The sequence below is a fragment of the Callospermophilus lateralis genome, chromosome 4 (assembly GCF_048772815.1).
Source record: "Callospermophilus lateralis isolate mCalLat2 chromosome 4, mCalLat2.hap1, whole genome shotgun sequence".
In the NCBI taxonomy this organism is placed as follows: Eukaryota; Metazoa; Chordata; class Mammalia; order Rodentia; family Sciuridae; genus Callospermophilus; species Callospermophilus lateralis.
Window position 1 is genome coordinate 55,483,626 of NC_135308.1, and position 18,596 is coordinate 55,502,221.

The 18,596-nt window shown below is 36.7% G+C and overlaps 1 protein-coding gene across 10 annotated transcripts in view; it reads right to left on the reverse strand.

Moving 5' to 3' along the window:
- Positions 1–13,868: 13,868 nt before the first annotated feature.
- Positions 13,869–18,596, reverse strand: part of Unc5d (unc-5 netrin receptor D) — a 508,406-nt gene continuing 503,678 nt past the window's right edge. For all 10 annotated transcript variants that reach the window (XM_076852500.1, XM_076852498.1, XM_076852499.1 and 7 more), the window contains one exon: positions 13,869–14,073. In XM_076852500.1, the coding sequence (XP_076708615.1) occupies positions 13,869–14,073 (205 nt within the window). The remainder of the gene's footprint in view (positions 14,074–18,596) is intronic.

The window sequence follows — 18,596 nt, forward strand, 5'->3', positions numbered from 1 at the left end:
GCAAATTCACTTCAGAATTCCCCATTACATATGTATGTACAAATGTGTACCTATGTGCTCTGTTCCCCAAAGACTTTGAACTGATTTTAATATCAACTTCTTAATTAATATAGGAGTTAAATAAAATCTTTGACATATGTCCATTATTTTTGCCTGTATGTCATGTTGTCTTTGAAAAAATAGTCTTTGAATAATAACAAGAATTATATCAATATATTCACTACAAAATTCTTTGAGATGTAATAATAGGTTTCTTTTTCAAAAGTTTTCTTTAGGGCTGGGGATGTGGCTCAAGTGGTAGTGCGCTCGTCTGGCATGCGTGTGGCCCAGGTTCGATCCTCAGCACCACATACAAACAAAGATGTTGTGTCTGCCGAAAACTAAAAAAAAAAAAAAAAAAAGAAAAAAATATTAAAATTCTCTCTCTCTCTCTCTCTCTCAAAAAAAAGTTTTCTTTAAAAAAAAATACATATATGTATTTCTTCTGATGATTGCCCAAGGAGAGAAATCTGGAGAAGATGCTAACATGTTTTGATCAATGTTTGTCTTCTGATTGAAAACAGCTCTCAGAAGATGCAGCTGGTAAAATCTTCAACTGTACACTTTGGTAGTCCATCTTTTTAGAAATCCCCTAAATTCTGCTCTTTAACTTATTTAATTAAGCCTCTCTGTACTACATATATCATGAATAAAAAACAAACAAAAACTCAACAACACATCAAGATAGTTTTTTTTAAAAAAGTATTATCACCTCATTAGTGGACCTGGTTTAAACTCTATCACCAACTAGTTTTGCAATCTTTAAGCACTTCATTTCTATGTTCTATTTTGGTTTTGTTAAATAAGTATATTATTATCTACCTCATAGGGCTTTAAAGAATGTCTCTAGACATAAAACAGATAAATGTTTAAATGTATGAGTAAGTGGATAAATTTAATGAGCTTTTATTTAATCAGTTCCTTGATTAATTTATTCCATTTTTGTGTATGTGACTGTTCCTTGTATCCTTTATTCCTACTGAGGTCAATCACCAAAGGGTGTTGCTATTGCCATTGTCATGGTCTGGAATGTGATCTTCATAAGGGTGTGTATATCAGATCTGTCTCCCATTCTTCCCAATTTGTGGAACCATTCTCTAGTGCCTTCAGTAATCATCAAATTGCTTAGAATCTTCAATCACTTCCCTGAATGTTTTCTTCTTCTTGCTATTACTGACACCTAGCTCTTACCGTACTTCCTGTATGGCCCTTTTAGGAGGTTGCTATATTTTTTCTACCATTGGAGGTGGGGTAGGAGTTTTTCCTTCTCATTGCTACTTCCAGACCGCTCTCCCTCTTTCTATTTAATATTTGACATTTCTGATGCTTCTATTTTGAGAGGTTGCCACCCACTACCTCTCCTAGTTTCAGTCATCCACTGAAACCAGATTCCTCCCCTGAACTGGGAAGAGGTATCTTCTGGCTCACTGGCATTCTTTGGAACAACTTCTGTTTTACTTTTCGGAGGTATCAGTAAACATGTAAGTGATTCTTTCATCTCCCTGTTCTCCCTCTTCCTTGAATCTGGTTCTCCAATGATTTTATCTTTTGCTCTACTTCATATACTAACTCATATTATAGACCAGTGGCTTTCAGCTGCAGGCCATTTCACTCCTGAGAGAACATTTAGAAATGCCTGGGATGTTTTTGGTTGTCACAGTGGGTGCTACTGATGTTTAGTGGGCACAGGCTGGCAATGCTGTTAAACAGTCTGCAAAGCACAGGCCAACCCCTCACAACAAAGAATGTTAATAGGGCTAGGATTGAAAACCTTCTCCTTGTTATTTGCTACAAATATGCCCCTTCACAATCTATTTCAAACATCTCACTTTCTGACCTTCTTTAGAAAATTAAAAGAAAAGGAAGAAAAAAAAAAACCCTCTCTTTCCTTTATACCAAAGCTCCTCAACAGAATGGATTGTAGTTGCTTTCTTATTTTTCTCTTCTGATTTTTTCCCCTTGAAACTACTTTAAATAGGCTTTCTCCCACAATACTCCATCTGAACTGATCTTGTTGTGATCATAAAAAATGTCTGCCTCACCAAGTTCGAAGGTCAGTTATTATTCCACATCTCAATGGACATCTCAGCTTCATTTGAAGCAACTGTACCTGCTTCTTTCCACATTTTCTTCTCTTGCTTAAACAGTACTCCCCCAGCTGACCACCTACCTCAGTGGCCACTTTTTCCCAGTCTCCTTATTTCTTCTGCTATCCTTGAAGGTCTTAATTTTCAAACATCCCAGGGCTTGGTGCCATATCATGATTTCCAATACCATCTGTATTTTGACAACTACCAAATAACTATGTATATATACCTCTCCCTTGAAATCTAGGCTTATAAATATTCCAGATTCCCACTTGTTTATCTAATAGGTGTTTTGAACCTAATACAATGCAGAGCTCCTATTTCCCATCTTTCTTCAAACCTGTATCCATAAAACTCTACCCCAGGCCATGATATCTCCTTATTTTGGGTTGCTCAAAGTACAATCTTGGAGTTTCTTCTCTTTCACATCTGTTCATTGTAAAATCAGCAACCTCCATGTTCAGAATATATCCAGGACTCAAGCACTTCTGATCACTACTACCTCAGTCACTCTGAACCAGCCCATAGTCATGTCCTCCTATAAATTACTGCAGTAGTAATCTCTCTGCTTCTACCCTTCCTTCACCACCATGTGTCCTCCATCCACCAAGGAGTTCCTGCCAACAGCGTGCAGATTCTAACAGTGTCATGAGTAAGATATGCAAAAATCCTAAAGTCAACTATATATTTGCTATTATCCCCATTTCACAGAGTAAGTCAGCCCCGGGTAAGGTCTCCGGTGATCTGATCTATCCCGTTTACTTTTCTGAGCTCACTTCCCACAATCTCTCATTTACACTACTTCAACCACACTCAACCTTGAATAGGTACATGACACTTCCTCTGCCTCTTCCTCTGGCCCATCCTCTTCTTCCAGGGATCTTTACAGTTTTTCTCAATGTATTTCATTAAAAGTCAGCATCTCAGTAGGCCTTGCCTGACAACCCTATTTAAAAATACCACTTGAATCACACCCACTCAAGAAACTATTTTATTTCCTATATGTAACATACTCTGTTTCACTTATTTAATTCTTACTCTGTCTCTTCCCAAACAATAAGATCTCCATGGGAGTGGAACACTTAACATGGGCTCACTTATAAAATATTATATATTTTAATAAATAAACTCAATACCTGTGTAAAGCATTGAGATTACAGAAGGCACAAGTACAGGGTGAATTGAGTTTCTTTATTTGCCTAGATTTTAAAGGATGCTAAAAAAGAAATGAAACTTTGGGCCCATAAGAGCTTAGAATAGAAATGTCAACTTTCATAATTTTCAGTGATAATAACAAAATATATAGTTGACTTTAGGATTTTTGTATATCTTACTTATGACATTAACAGAATCATACATGTATTTATGATCTTTCTCAAAGAGTTTAGATTTTAGAGATACAAAAGACTATTTCTATTTCTCTGGGTATTCTAACCAAATTATTTAACCTTGAGATAGAAGTAGGTAAAGGAACAAGTCATTTATGCTTAAAAATTCATATGTGAATTACTAATAAATTGGTCCAAAAAATCAAATTCTGATTTTCTGTTTATGTGCAGTTCTCATTATATTTAAAAATACCTGCCTAGCAGTTTGCTAAAGTTGTTTTTTTTTCATGTAAAATACTTCATTCCATCTCTGCCCTAGACAAATATGGGAAGTGGTACAAATATTAATGATGCTGATTTTACAGATGTAGAAACAGATTCAAAGAATAAAATGAATTGTCTGAGATTCCATGAGGCATAAGAGCAAAGATTAGCTTGTGTGCTGTTTTATCCTAGTCTGGGCTCTTTCATTTATCTGCACAGCATTATTGATGACTAGACACTCAACCTTCCATAGAAAGAAAAGACACATTGAATTTTGCTCTGAGCTTAAATACAGGAAGATGATTTGACACAAGTCATTTGACTGCTTGTTAAAGATGCCTCCAGGATTTTTTTCTTAAAGTAGTCTTTATAAGGTGTATCAAGAATATTTATAACTCATTCCTACCTGTTTTAAGAATATATTTCTAATGAGTTATAGACAAATTGTTAAGGCATGCATTCACAAGAATTAAAATGTTTAATATATTGCTATGGGCTTTTATAGAGAGAGAAAATTTTTCAAAGTGCAAAGAAATGTTTGAATAGATAAACAAAAACAAAAACAACTGAAGATAATCCAAACTAAATTAATTTAAGGTGGAGGACACAATTTATCTCTTGTAAATCTTTAGAAAAATAAATCCTCAAGTATGAACTTTGGTATGTTGCTACACACTCATTAAATAAGAGTTAGTTGACAAATATTTTTTAAATGCTGCAAATGATAGCCTTGATTGAATGATTTTAAATGCATGTTATTAACCTCTTTTTCTCAGTTTCCCTACTTATGAAATATGAATAATAATAGTGCTGACTGCATCTAATTTCTTGGATATGAAAGGAATTAATCCCTATAAAATGCCTAGAATCTAAAATGTATTCAAGTAACTACAATTATTATGTGGAAGCCTTTAAGAGGGATCACCATGAAGAAACCTCTGTAAATGGGATTAACTTGGCTTTTCCCAAACATGGCTGACCACGGGATCAGCACCTAATAACAACAGTATGAAAGTTTGGGAAATGCTGCTATAGAAGACCCAAGGGGTCATAAGGAGTATGGGCATAAAAAACAGTATGGCAGCCTCTCTTGAATAGAATGCTTAATAATTTTATCAGTGCTAATCTTTCTGTTTGAATCTTCTTCCTCCTTTATTTTTATTTGCAAATTCTACTCATCTATGATGGAGAAATTAAAACCATGACCCCAATTCCTCACCCCTTTCTGTATTTACATCCTTTGCAATGAGATTTTTGCAGCAATTCTGATCACAGGGTGTGTTCTCTTTTCTGAATGGGCTGATCTTATGAGCTATGTTGAGCGTTAGAATATTGCAGAAATGATAGTGTTCCAAGCTCAGACTTCAAAAGACTCTGTAAACTTCACTTTCTCAGTCTTTACCACACCCCATTGGATCATGAGGCATATGGAGTTGAGCACAGTCTGTCCTCTTGTTCTGGGCGTTTGATGGTGTTGAAGCCCTTGAGAGACCACAAGCTTCCTGGAGACTAAGGCAATAATTCAATTACCAAGGGCATTATTTATGAATACGCTACCCATAGCAGAGAAGCCTGGCACTTAGCAGGTAATAGTGCTTAGGTAACTCTTTAATGGTTAATTTGTGCATATACTCATAATTTTAAGGCCCTCATTTCATCTGAAAACCAGCAAATGGTCAGATTACTGATGGAGTATGTGCTGTGTGCCAATACACTATAATTTAAATATGTAATAGACTTTAAATACATATTTGTCTATCAGCTGCCTCAATTTCTTCTTTAATATGATTCTGTCTTATGAATTTATGTGATTCTGAGTGTTTTTAAAAACCTTACTGTATATAGTTTTAACCTTTATATTTGAAAATAAATTTCTTTTCACTTACTTCATGGTTATTAGTACTCACATTTTTTCCTTCATAAATAACTTTCAGGCAACAGAAAGATGCTAAAATAGAGTGTATCTTGGATGCCCTTGTAAGTTTACTGTGGTTAGGTGAAGAATGCTCTGGCACATGTCTCTTCAGAACAAGATCTTGCCAGAGACAGCTGGAGAGGTGGTTGCTCATCATAATAGTTCTTGAACATTTACTTCATGCCACTGAACTTGATATGATTATGCTCTTTTAAATACAAAGAATTTCTTGGCCAAGGCCGTATATTCAGAGAATAGCAGACTCAGGATTATTGCCTAAAACTTTTGTTATCAGACTCTACTGACTACTATGCATACTGTCTCTCTAAAATAAGATAAATTGAGCACTTGATGACTGCTTACGAGGTACCACATAGTGTGCCAAGGGACTTTATGTTCTTTTCTATTTAGTCTTCAGACTTTGGGGAGAATTTAAAATCCCATCATTATCATCCCTATATAATGCATACAGCATAAATGTTAAGTATCTTGCATAATATCAAAGGCTATATGACAAAGTTAGGATTTGAATCCATCCTCTGATATACCAGAGTAAATGCTGAATAAATATTTTTGAGTAATGAGTAGACTATTATAATAAAATCAATTCTATCATGTTGGTTACATAGAATAAGCAATAAGCATAAATAATCCTAACAAACTTAATTAATTCAAAATTGGTCCCTAAGTAAATAAAACATTTTTAAGCAAAGAATTAAAAAATTATTTTAGATAGTTTATTATAGGTTCAACCTGATCTGCTAAGTGTTCATCTGAATTAGTTATATCTGTATCTTTGTGCTGGTTACATCATTCTTCTAGTTTAAAATCTGTTTTGACAAAAAATAAGTGTTTTGGATTTTTCCCAATTATTCAAATAAAACTAAAAATTTGAGCTAAGTTTGTCCTTATTATAACTGATTTAGTTAGTGTAAGTTAACTTAAACTAATTCCTCTTCTACCAGTAGTTTAAATATATGTTAATCAGTTTTAAAGCTCTGCTTAACTTAAAGTGGTCAGGAAAAATAGCTGGAACCACTCTCAGTTCCATAAGATAATACAAGAAAAAGGACTAGTCAAAAAGTTTTGGAAATTCTGCATACTATCATATATATGAAGCCCATTGCACTAATAAATGTTTCCAGAAGTCTAGAAAGTAATGTTTTATTTTCATAGTTTTCCAAATTTAATTTTTAAAACAAAACAAAACCTGTACTCTTTCTGTGAAAAACGTATTTTGTTTACTAAAAGCAAAAACTGAGTCCAGTGGCATATACCTGTTATCCCAGCTACTACAGGGACTAAGGCAGGGAGATCATAAGTTCAAGGCCAGCATGGGAAACTTAGTGAGATCCTGTCTCAAAATGAAATAGTAAAAAGGATGGGGATGTAGTTCAGTGTGCAAGCTCTACATTCATTCCCAAGTGGCACAAAAAAAAAAAAAAAAAAAAAGCAGAAAAAAACAAAAAACAACTTTGAAAAAAATACTGGTTTAGGGCCGGGGTTGTGGTACGAAGCTTGCCTGGCATGCATGAGGCACTGGGTTCGATCCCCGGAACCACGTAAAAATAAAAAATAAAGGTATTAAGTCCTTATACAACTAAAAAGTAAAACAAAAAAGTTTTAAAAAGTACTGGTTTAAACCAGATTTGCAACTTTTTAAAAAATCATAACTATTTTAAATAGATGAGAAGCCATATTTGAGTAGATCAAATTGTTTGAACTGACTCTGACTAGCTTTACAAGTTCTTATGATTAATTCTTGAAAATTCTCAGCACTTAAAAAAAATTAAAAAAACAAATAAAACATTTAAAACAGATTCAGGCAGTCAGAATGTACTGGAAACATACAACATTGTACTTACTTACTTTCCTAATATTTTCCCGTAGAGAGGCAAAGTGATACAGTCTGTAGAAATAACCCATTTGAGGAGTAAGGTGAAAGATATCCCCATTTTGGTGTGGCCTATAATAACCTCGAAGTATATAGAATTATATCATAAGGAAAAGTAAGTGTGTGTGTCTTTAGGTGGGATGAGAATGTTAGAAGATCATCTTTGCTTTCAGTAGCCTCCCTCTTGAGGCCAGAGTGAGAAATTAGGGTCACTATGTCAACAAGTATGTAGAAATTGTCCCTGTAGCTAGCATTCCAATTCCTGCCAGCACGTGAAGGGAGATATATAAGGGGGTCCTTGTTGAGATTTCAAAGTTCCACTCATGGAGTATCCTAAAATGTCAATAAAAGACTCTTTATTCATAAATAACTGATATGCAGTAATTTACGTCTGTACATTTATCTCGAAAAGTCTGTAACCATCCAATTTTTTTTTTTTTTTTGCAAACTCTACATAAAACATCCAAACTGTCCATTTTGTTCAGTACAATATAACACAGCTGTTTGGCATTACCAAATATATATGTATATATATTTATAGATATGTACATGTGCTGAAAAAGAAGCCGGTGCAGCCTTCTCTAAGAAGTCCATCCGTATTTACTGTACAACATTCAGAATTTACATTGATAATACAAGGCACAAAAAGTGTGGTATGAAGCCAAGGCCATGCTTTCTTCAGACTTTCTCCTCTGCCTTGCCCACTCCTTCAGCTTCATGTCAAATTAAGTGTTCAGCCCTGCTTTTTATTTTTTATTTTTTGGCTTTGAACACATCAAATAAAAGTTGAGAGTGGTATGGGTTTGAGATATGAATCACTGGGAAGAACACCCCCATGTACCTTCCCAAAATAAACAGAACAAAATGAAATCTGTTTTAAATTCTTCCATACAGAAATGGAGGTAAACAACTACTGATGTGCTTTCGAGTTGGGTTTAGGAGAGGCCAGTTTCCCTCTACCTGCTTATGTTTGCAGTATTTCTAGGTCAAGACTTAATGGAACGTGTGTATCAATCAGATACAATTAGGAAGAATGGGAATTCTAAGTCTTTATTCCAGTTAAGAAAAGGAGAAAATTGCTTTTCTGACCAGAAAATTCTGACAGTATGAGTGTTTCCCCAATTTCTTATGGAGAAGTTTCAAATGAGAGCAGGCTACATCCAGAATAAGCCTCAAAGAGTATTTCTGATTGATCACGCTCAGGGTCAAAGACTCTCTAATGAGGCTTAGATGGCTGCATCCTGGTGGTCCTTCCTCAGCACCATCAGAGATTGCTAAGGAGGAACATTGGGGCTATTAAGTCCAATTCTGATTATAATGCCTGTGTCTCAGTAAAGGGGTCAGGAGGAATGCTATTCTGCTTATGAACTTCTTCAAATATTATCTCTCCTTTTATGATTCACCAGAACCACAATTAAATCTCTACTATAGAGTTTACATTTTAAGGAAACTGCGTCCTTTCTCCAATTTTGGAATTTGGGTGTAAATAATGCTTGAGAAAAGTGAAACACTTTTTTGAGTGTTCAGCAAAGTTTGAGACCAAAGGGTGTTTTCATTGTAATTATGCCTTTTGTAAAAGAATTTTGACACCTGTTTCTATTCACACAAAGAACTACATTACTAAATTCAGTGATATATTCTGCAATTCAAAGCTAAAACTTTTGGGGAAAAGAAAAAGTTATAACCGTTTATCAAATCAGTATTAGAGGTGGGAAGGAAATTTTTAAGCTTAGGCCTAACCATGAAGCTTACTGTCTTTTTTTTTTTTTTTTGTCTTTGGATTCAGATGGAGGGTGGGTTTGAAGACATGAAGTTTAAATGTTACTGTCTTAGGCCCACCTCATGAGGACATTCCAAGTCCATGATCTTCACAGCAAAAGGAAAAAGCAATGAGTAGCTGCTTCAAAAACCACAATTATTCTATGTGAGTTAAATTTCCTACTTCAGATCACAGTACTACACACTAGTGACTAACAGCCAGGTCTGGTTTCCATCCCCTTTTATCTTTTGAGAAATTACAGCATACAAATTGCCATTTTGATTTTGTTGATGACCCTGCAGTGGGGATGTGAGGAGTCCATGGTAGACACTGGCTCTCCTAGAATTGCTTTTGCAAAAAACACCACATGCTGTCAATACAGCCAAACAGCTTTGAAACTGCAGCTTTTGAAAAGAGTTTGGAAAGGAAAAACACAAAATATGCAACACGTCTAAGATTAGTAACATTTTCACTTTTGTGACATTTGACAAAATACGTTTTTGCTCATTAGTTCAGGAAAATTCTATGCAGACAAAACAGTGGAAACTACAGAAACGGTGGCCATTCAGCTTTTGGCTAAAGCATCAATTTTCAAATACAGCGCTAGGGCAACAAACACCAAAGGGCTAATAAAATTTTGTCACCATCTGTAGGCCAACAATTTGTTCTCCCATTTGTCACGGCTGTCACCTCTAGTCCAGTCAATGGGAATTACTAAGGATTCAAACTTTGCAATGTTTCATGAAGAAACATAATGAAAATGGGCCACAGAATGGGCCAGAGAGGCACGTTTCCCAGCTCTTTCCTGATTCCTGTGACCTTCACAGAGTTGGAACAGAGACCTTAGAAAACATTACCTTAGATACATCTGATAGCTATATCATTCAACACATTTGAGGGCAGAGAGACTAAGAAATCAAAGAGAAAACAGTTAAGAGGAAACAATGAAAGCATATCAAAAGATTTGATGATTTGAACTTCACAGATAAGTTTGCCAGAAGTTTGGCAAATAGAGAATACTATCGAAAACCAATCACAACATTTTAACGTTCTGCTTATCAATCCTGATGTTGAGAAATATTTTTTTTTTCTCAAGGAAAATCATTGCAATAAATCCAGAGCTTTTTATATCCAAAGAGAACCCTGTTTCAGTGATTTAATATTCCTTCTCCAAGCCAACCGGAAGAAAAACACAGGGACCATGGCAAAGGATAACACCTCTGCAGTTGGAGATAAAAATGATAAAAAAGAGAAAAAGTTCCCCTCTTTAAAGAGAACTGTTGTCAATTCCTTTTCATCTCTTACAAAAAGGCCAATAAAATTTTTTGTGAGAGTGCATCTGAGTTTTATGAGACTTCCTGCACCGGTAAATGAAGTTTGCATTTAAATCCGTTGAGCGGCCTTCCTTTTGGCTTAAAGGATTTTAATGTAAACCAGTAAGACTGCGCAAGCAATGTTGTAAAGACTATAAATTAACTTTATGGCACTGCAGTCTGGTGAAGCTGTGAATTGTAGTATTTTGGTGACATAATTTTAAGGCATGTTTAAAGCATGACAATTAAGACTTCACTGTCTTTGAACACTGGGAGATTTGGCATTAAGTGGGATATTTTGTAAAAATTTTAAGTAACCTATGAAGTATTTAAGGCCACTTTTAGTTTTTGCTTCATTTTGTACTAGGAGAGTAAGACTTCCAAATTAAGTGCTGGGACTAATGAGTAAATCTCTTTTAAGAGGGGCCTTTGTGTCATGACTGGCAAACAGTAAAATAGAGCAGGGTTTAGGGCAAGTGAATAACCACAAGTTCAAGTGGGCACTGGGATTTTGGTGACCCCCTCCCACCACACAAATACCCTGGTCTGTAAATCTCACAAACATGGGTTCTCTTAGAAATTCCATTGTAAAACATGGCACAACGCTGACATGCAATGATCACAGACTTTCATATACAGAAATCTTCTGTAGCAACCTAGCAGAACTAAGAGAAGAATGTAAAAAGGAAACCAAAGGAACTAAAAGATGCATTGCTTGAAACTTGGGCTGAAACTGAAGGTGAATCTCTCGATTTCTTCCTCTATTATTTTATGTGATTTGATGTTCAAATGCATTTATTAACCCAGACCAAATCAAGAACCATCCCTTTATCGCCCCCCAAAAAATACAAAAAAAAAAAAAAAAAAAGAATCCTGAAAACCCAAAGAAACAAGGGAACAAAACAAAAATCAACCAAACCCACGCGAGGATATTACAGAATTTGGATTCAGGGATTAATAATCTCATCTTAAAATAATCTAGTAGGTTCTATGGAAAACCATTTAAACTTCTGCTTTAAAATGCAAAAAAAAAAAAAAAAGTCTAGAAAGAACCTGGTGTGGATTCACAGAATAGATGAAACCATTATAAGGCTAATTATAATGACTTAAAATAAAATCCTCCAAAATGGAGATTCAAATAAGCTCTACAATGTTTTAGATAATTTATTACTCAACAGTTAATGCAGATTCCTTCTGCAGCCAATCATGCTAGTGAACTCAATTTTATTGTGAGCGATTGAACATCTACTTACACCTCTTTCTCTCAAAAATCATACCAGCGATGTGAAGTGATTTACATTTCCATGCTGTCTATTATTCCCTAGAAGGAATGAACAAGTTGAGCATACTAGCAAAGGGGTGTTTTCCTGATCTAGATATGGTAGTTTGAAAATATGCTTGACAGTTCTAAGATGATTTGTTTGTTCTATATAATAAGCCTTTGGTTCCTGAGAAAAGCAAGATGCTTTTTGAATTACATGTGGCAAAGCCTTCTATCTAATACAGGGGACCAGATACACCACACATTAGAGAAAATGGCCAACACATTCCAGAGTTCTTCAATGCTTTATCCATGGTATCCTAAACTCAACCTTTCTTTAGGTCTTTTCCACTTATGAGGAGATTCACAACATTTTTTTAAACAAGGGCTCTATAAAAATGTTTAAAAAATTGATTGCATCTCCAGTGCCAAGTACTTCCCACCTCCCCCATTCAGTGACTACTTTTAATAAAGTAGCCAATCTCTAAGTAGCTGACTAGCTGCCTTGGGGTTAACCTAGGTCCTTGACTTTGGTTGTCATGATTGTGGACATCTAAGGAAAACAAACACCAGAAGATGAGCTGGAGCATATCTGCTCATCTGTAGTCTACCAGGAATCTTGTCAAAAACCACTGAAGAGGATAAAAAAAAGATGGAATAAAGTATTAAGATGAGGATGATGAATGGTTGATGAATCTCAGTTCTGTACAATACCACTGCCTCCTATTTTAAAAGAGAAAAATAAAGCAGTGGCCACATGTTAAAGGGTACTTGGTGAGGCTGAGCAGTCAGAGCTTGAAGCTCCTTGAATGATGGATGTGGTTTCTGGGACAGGTATTCCTCAGGTCTATGTATTCAACTATCATCTAGGACAAAGCCTGTCTGCTAATTTCTCAAGAGGCAAAAGGAGGGTGACCTAGGTGGCCCTACTGAGAGATTCTATGATGGCATGGTACCAAAATGTTAAGAAACTTTCCAGAACTTGGATCGAAAAGTGCAGTAAATCTCATCATTCCCTTGTTACAAAAATATTGGAGAGCTGGATCAACACCTGCCTCTTAGAATTACAGCTTATTTGAGGCACATGACATCTGCAGTTCATGTTTCCTAGGACCTGGCCTGACCAGTCCTGTCTCTAAATCCATGTTATAAGCTGTGTTCCAGCAGCACTCTGCAATTTGTCTGGCTTAACTGGGAACAGAGATACTCCAACTTGGTTGAGTTTGAAGAGATATATTTCCATGTTCAAAAATCTCATTATGTTCCTTGAAACCTCTCTACTCTGGAAGTTCAGGAAGGAGAGAAGTGGGTAGATTTGTCTCTGGGAAAAAATGAAGGTGAGGTACACTGTGAGAACTAGTTCGTGGTCTATCTGACTTTTGGGTCTTGTCTCCGTTCAGTGGCTAGTATAGACAGGAAATTGGTGCTGGTGTGGTGTATTCAGATTCTAGAATCTAAACGCCCTCTTTGATGTTGAAAAAGTCATACAAATGGGTTGGCAACCCTGTTTTACTTCTAAAAGTCAGTTTTACAATGATTCCTGACATTACAAATGCCAGTTGGTAGAAAACTGACAATCTGGTACCAGAATCTGCTGGCCCTGTGGGGCACATCATTAAAAACCTGTTTCAAAACATGCACTTAATCAATCTCTGCCTTCAGCTTTATTGTAGCTCATCTCTCTCCATAGCTACTTTTGTCTCAGTATGCCCTCATGTCTATCCTAGACACTCCAGATCTGATGAGGGCATCCAGTGTTGACCTGGGTGTGATTCAGAGGAGACAATGAAACCCTCTTACATCTAAGAGAGCTTGTCCTTTTCTCTACTGGCATGTTTTACCTATAGAAAATTCAGTTCCTTCAACCAGGGGATCTCACTGATTACAAACAAAGCTGAATTCCCCAAATGCCACTGGGCAGAAAACTGCCTCTTTTTTTTTTTTTTTTCCCCCATTTAAAGCCAAAGTCCCAAAGCTGGCCCTCCCTCTGCTCCTGAGAGGAAGTGGACTAGAGTCCATTCTGCCTGCTGTAGTTGAAGTCGGCTTCGTCAAGCTGGGATTCCGTAATGTTCGAGAGTTTCGTGTGTGTCCTCCCAATCTCTTCAAGGGCACAGGCCAGGGAGTCAAGGTCACCATCATGCTGATGACGAGCTTCCCACAGGTTCAAGATGACAGCAGAGGGGCTGCTTTGTGTAGCAAAATAAGATAAATTCCTAGACAAACAAAAAAACATAAATGAACAAAAATCACCATTAGGAAATTAAAAGCCAATTTTAATAGGTATAATAGAGGAAGAGAGATGCACTAAGGTGGGTGTAGGCAATCCAGTTTGTATCCCAACATGCAACTAAAACCAGCCTTCAGAATGTTACCAACATCCTTCCTGTCTTCCAGGCCTGGTTTCAGTCCTCACTTCCATGGGCTGTGTGTATGGGCCTGGTTCCCCCACCCCTCCCCGGGTGGCCTCTTTGCTCTGTATTACTTTAGGTGGTGATGAAACTCATTCCTATTGCTTCAGAATCTGTCAGGGCTTTCTTCCTTGGCAAACAAAAGGGTTGTCAAGGCTTGATCTTCAATTTCATTTTCTTTCCTTTCTCAGTGCTAAATCTGTACCTGTAGGCTTCCAGGTTCATGTAAGCTAGCTACAGATCTTAAATGACCTTGGAGTTGCCAAAATGACATGTCCCTACCTCCTCAAATTCAATCTCTAGACCTCCAAACTGGTCTCCTTTCTAAGTATAACAAGTGGCCCAAATATTTACAAGAGTCTTTCTTTCTTATCTTTTGTACTGGGAAATTTATTTATTTATTTAGGTACTGGGCTTTGAACTCAGAGGCACTCTACCACTGAGCCACATCCCCAGCCCTATTTTGTATTTTATTTAGAGACAGGGTTTCACTAAGTTGCTAAGTGCTTTGCTTTTGCTGAGGCTGGCTTTGAACTCACAATCCTGCCTCAGCCTCCCAAGCCACTGGGATTAGAAGTGTGTGCCACCACACCTGGCTATAGGACTTTGGTTTTGACCATGCCCTTAATGTTATTTCTCCCTTTCTGACCTACTCATCAGCTTTACTCTTCTCCTCCATTCACAAAGACTTAACCCTAATTTATATTCTATCACTTTGTGGCCTGAATCATAGCAAAAGCCTCCACATTCTGTCTCCAAACCCTCTAAAATATGCTGCATTCTATTTCTTCAATCCTAAGAGATTTAGTCATTTTTCAATGCCTTCCTTGATCAGTCCTCAACATAATTATGGTTATGTGTGTATGTATGTGTGTGTATGAATCAATCTATCTATACATACACGTCTACTAGGAAATCTCACTGATTTATATTCATTCCTATATATGAATATATATGAATTTATATAAATTTATATGTGTATATAAATTTACATATGCTTCAGTATTTTGCTCCTTGGGCCCTGGGCTTCACTTAGGTAATACTTTGCTTCTGGCTTTCACTCAGTTTTCTGTCCACTAGGAATGCCCACTTTCATTCTCTGCACTGTTTTGAAAGATCATACACTCCTACAATGTGTAGCTCAAATCTCATTTCCTCTTTCTTCAAGATGATTTATGTCTTCTCTGAACTCTTTTCATGCTGGTGCTTAAAATTTCATGTGACTGCAATGCTTACACATTTCATATGGGTGAACTTTGCCTTTCCCATTTGACTAGTAACACCTGAAAGCTAAAGGTCGTATGTAATAATTCTCTGAATCTGCACCAGCACTTATCAGAACAATGACAGGTGTTTATTCAGTATCCAGTAGGTGAATAATTGATTCCTGCAAGCCTTTTTCAGATGCTATAGTATCTTCAGTGAAAAAAAAAAAAACAAAAAACTGGTAACCTTTTAGACAAAAACTTTACTATGATGAAGACTAAGACAAGGCAAAGGATTAAAGGTCATTGCTTTTCATGGGGACTCTTATAGTAAGGACAGAAATGCTCTCTCTCGTCAAAGTCTGATGAATTACAAGATTTTGCAGAAAAGCTCCTGTTTGGGGGTTGGTGCTAGTTCTCACAACCACACCCAACACACAAGAACAAAGCAGAGTCTTTTAGAGATGGCACTGGCAAGAGAAGGCGAGTTTTTAGCGGCACATTACCACTTGGCAGCACCACACGCACAGATCAGTTCTGAATGAATAAAATGTTGTTTTAGCCAAAGTCTTAAGAGACTGTTAATAGTCAGTTTGTTGCTAAATAGCATAAATACTGAGGTTACTGCACACACATTCCACTAATATGAACCTTTAACTGAGAAGTGAGAAGGCCAGCTTAAAAATTCCCTCGTCCCCTCCATTCCCACAGCAAACCCTGCTGGAGGGGTTGAAGGGATCCTGGTTCCTCTTATTTTGCCAACTTTTGAATGCTGGCCCTTCCTTCTGGCCGCGTAGGGAAATGGCTCTGTCTCCCTACATGCACCCTCACTGACATTCAGGCAGCACACAACTGAAGGAATTGCTGGCGAAGAGGCCCAAGGAGGCCTCAGTGGGCTCCGTGGCCTGGGTGGCCACTGCTTTTCAAATCCATTATCAACCTAATGATCACGGACACACTTTTGTCTTTAGGATCCCAAATGTCTTTTCAAGGACAACAAAGGCAATAGTCGGAGCAGCACTAGCTTTCTCATCATTTTACTGAGGGTTCACACCTTGCCTTTACTAGTGAACAGCAGTGGTCTTGTTTTATGGGAGTGACCGGAATTCTTGTGATCCTATTAACCCTAAAGTTAAACTATAATCTGTGATATCAGGGGTTGATAAACGTCTTCAGTAGAGAGTATATATTTCAGGTGTTGGAGACCTCCTATGGCCTCACTGTAGCATCTATGCTCCACCATGGTAGTGCAAAGGCAGCCACTGATGATAAGAGTGTGTGTGTGTGTGGGGGGGGTAGCCATCTTCCAGTAAGATTTTATTTGGTGACACTGGAATTTGATGGTCATACAGTTTCTACATGTCACCCAGTTTTAGTCTTTTGATTTTTTTTCTAGTCATTTAAAAATGCAAAAGTAAATAAAACACACAAACACACACACACATACACACAAACATCCTTAGTTGTGGCTACAAAAAACAGGTGATGGGACAGATTTGGCCTATTGGCCATTGTGCTATGTTAGCTTATAACCCTAACTGGAAGTCCAAAGCTGTTACTTGGAAGAAAATTAGACTGGATTTCCTGCATTGTGCTGCATTTGAAAATAAGCACCTGTAAGGCCAGAGTTGGTCAATCCCAAGCAATGCATCTGCCTTAAGCACTGGGAGAACTTTTTCCTTTGAAATGTTTGAGGATCTTTGATACTTCAAGATATGACAGGAAGACTGGGTCATAAAGAATAGAATAAAGAATATGTTTTGGAGATGAAGATTAATCTTTGTCCTGAGACAATTTTAAAAATATTCATGACCCCATGGAGGGGGGTGCGGTCAGAGGTGTTCAAGGTTCACCTGTCTGCAAGGAGCACAGCAGAGCAGAGAAGGACTCCCACCAGCCATGTGGCTCTGAAAAGTCCTGCAAATGTTCTGTTTTGGGCAATAGGTACCCACAGCTAAAGAAAGCTAAGTGATCAAAAGAGGCAGGAATAAAATTCTTACTTGGCACAGGTCTCTGAACATATTGTAAAAAGTGAAATATGCTTCCCAAAGCTAGATTTAGATTTATTCTCTAAATCTGCACAAGCACACTCAGCATAACACAAATTTCAACTTCCTTTTAATATTAGTAGATACATAAAGAAGCACATCTGTTTTATTAAAAATAATACAATCAATCAGCTTTGCAATTAATAGGCATCCTATTACACTATATTCACTTGTACACAACATAAAAAGTAATATATAAAAACACCTAGAATCTTAATGCAATAGGCTATTTCTCAAAGAGCTATTATTTTATTGGGTCCATGTGTACTATGATTTTTTGAAAATTCAGTCATCTCTGTATACCACCCTTTTGAAATTATTCTGATTCTCATCTCTGTGACCCATTTCTCTTCTTAATAATACGGGCACATTTGGCTACCAGCAGGTAATGCACATACCAAGTCAGGGAACATTGTTACTACCTCAAAATAGAATTCACAGCAAGAGCTGATCTTAAGTCCTGAGTGTCTTTCTTTCTTTCTTTCTTTTTTCTTTTGAAATGAAACCTAAACATTAACAAACAAATGGCAATCCTGAATATTCAAGTGGATGCCTGAATATTCAATTTTCTTTATAGAAAGGTTTAAAGAAACAAATGTTTATTCCATTCACCTTAGATGCTTTGTTACTTTGTTATGCCTTGAAGTTCAGGGAATCTGGTGTCAAAACCATTCCAAATTCTTATCAACTGAGGTAAGTTAGAAAATTCAGATTTACATTTTTTGGTTCAATAAAGATGTATATATTATGCAGTTAAGTTGATCGAATCTCTGAATGTTAGTTGACTTAGAACATTCTATGCCTTCAGTTCTATTCATTTGCCAAAAGCCCTGTAGACTCCATGACTTTATCATCTCCTTTGGAACTCCCATTCAGTGAGTACAGATTAACTATATAATACATGTAAACAAGCAGATCAAAGCTTATGTTGAGGTAGTTGAATAAATTCATCCATGTAAGTTCACTGAGTACTAATAGTTTATTAAATTTAATTTTGTTTTGTTGAGCTTAAATGCTTTCTATACACCTGAGTTCCCAGGGGTTTGTTTTATTACCATGATTAATTTCATCTTTT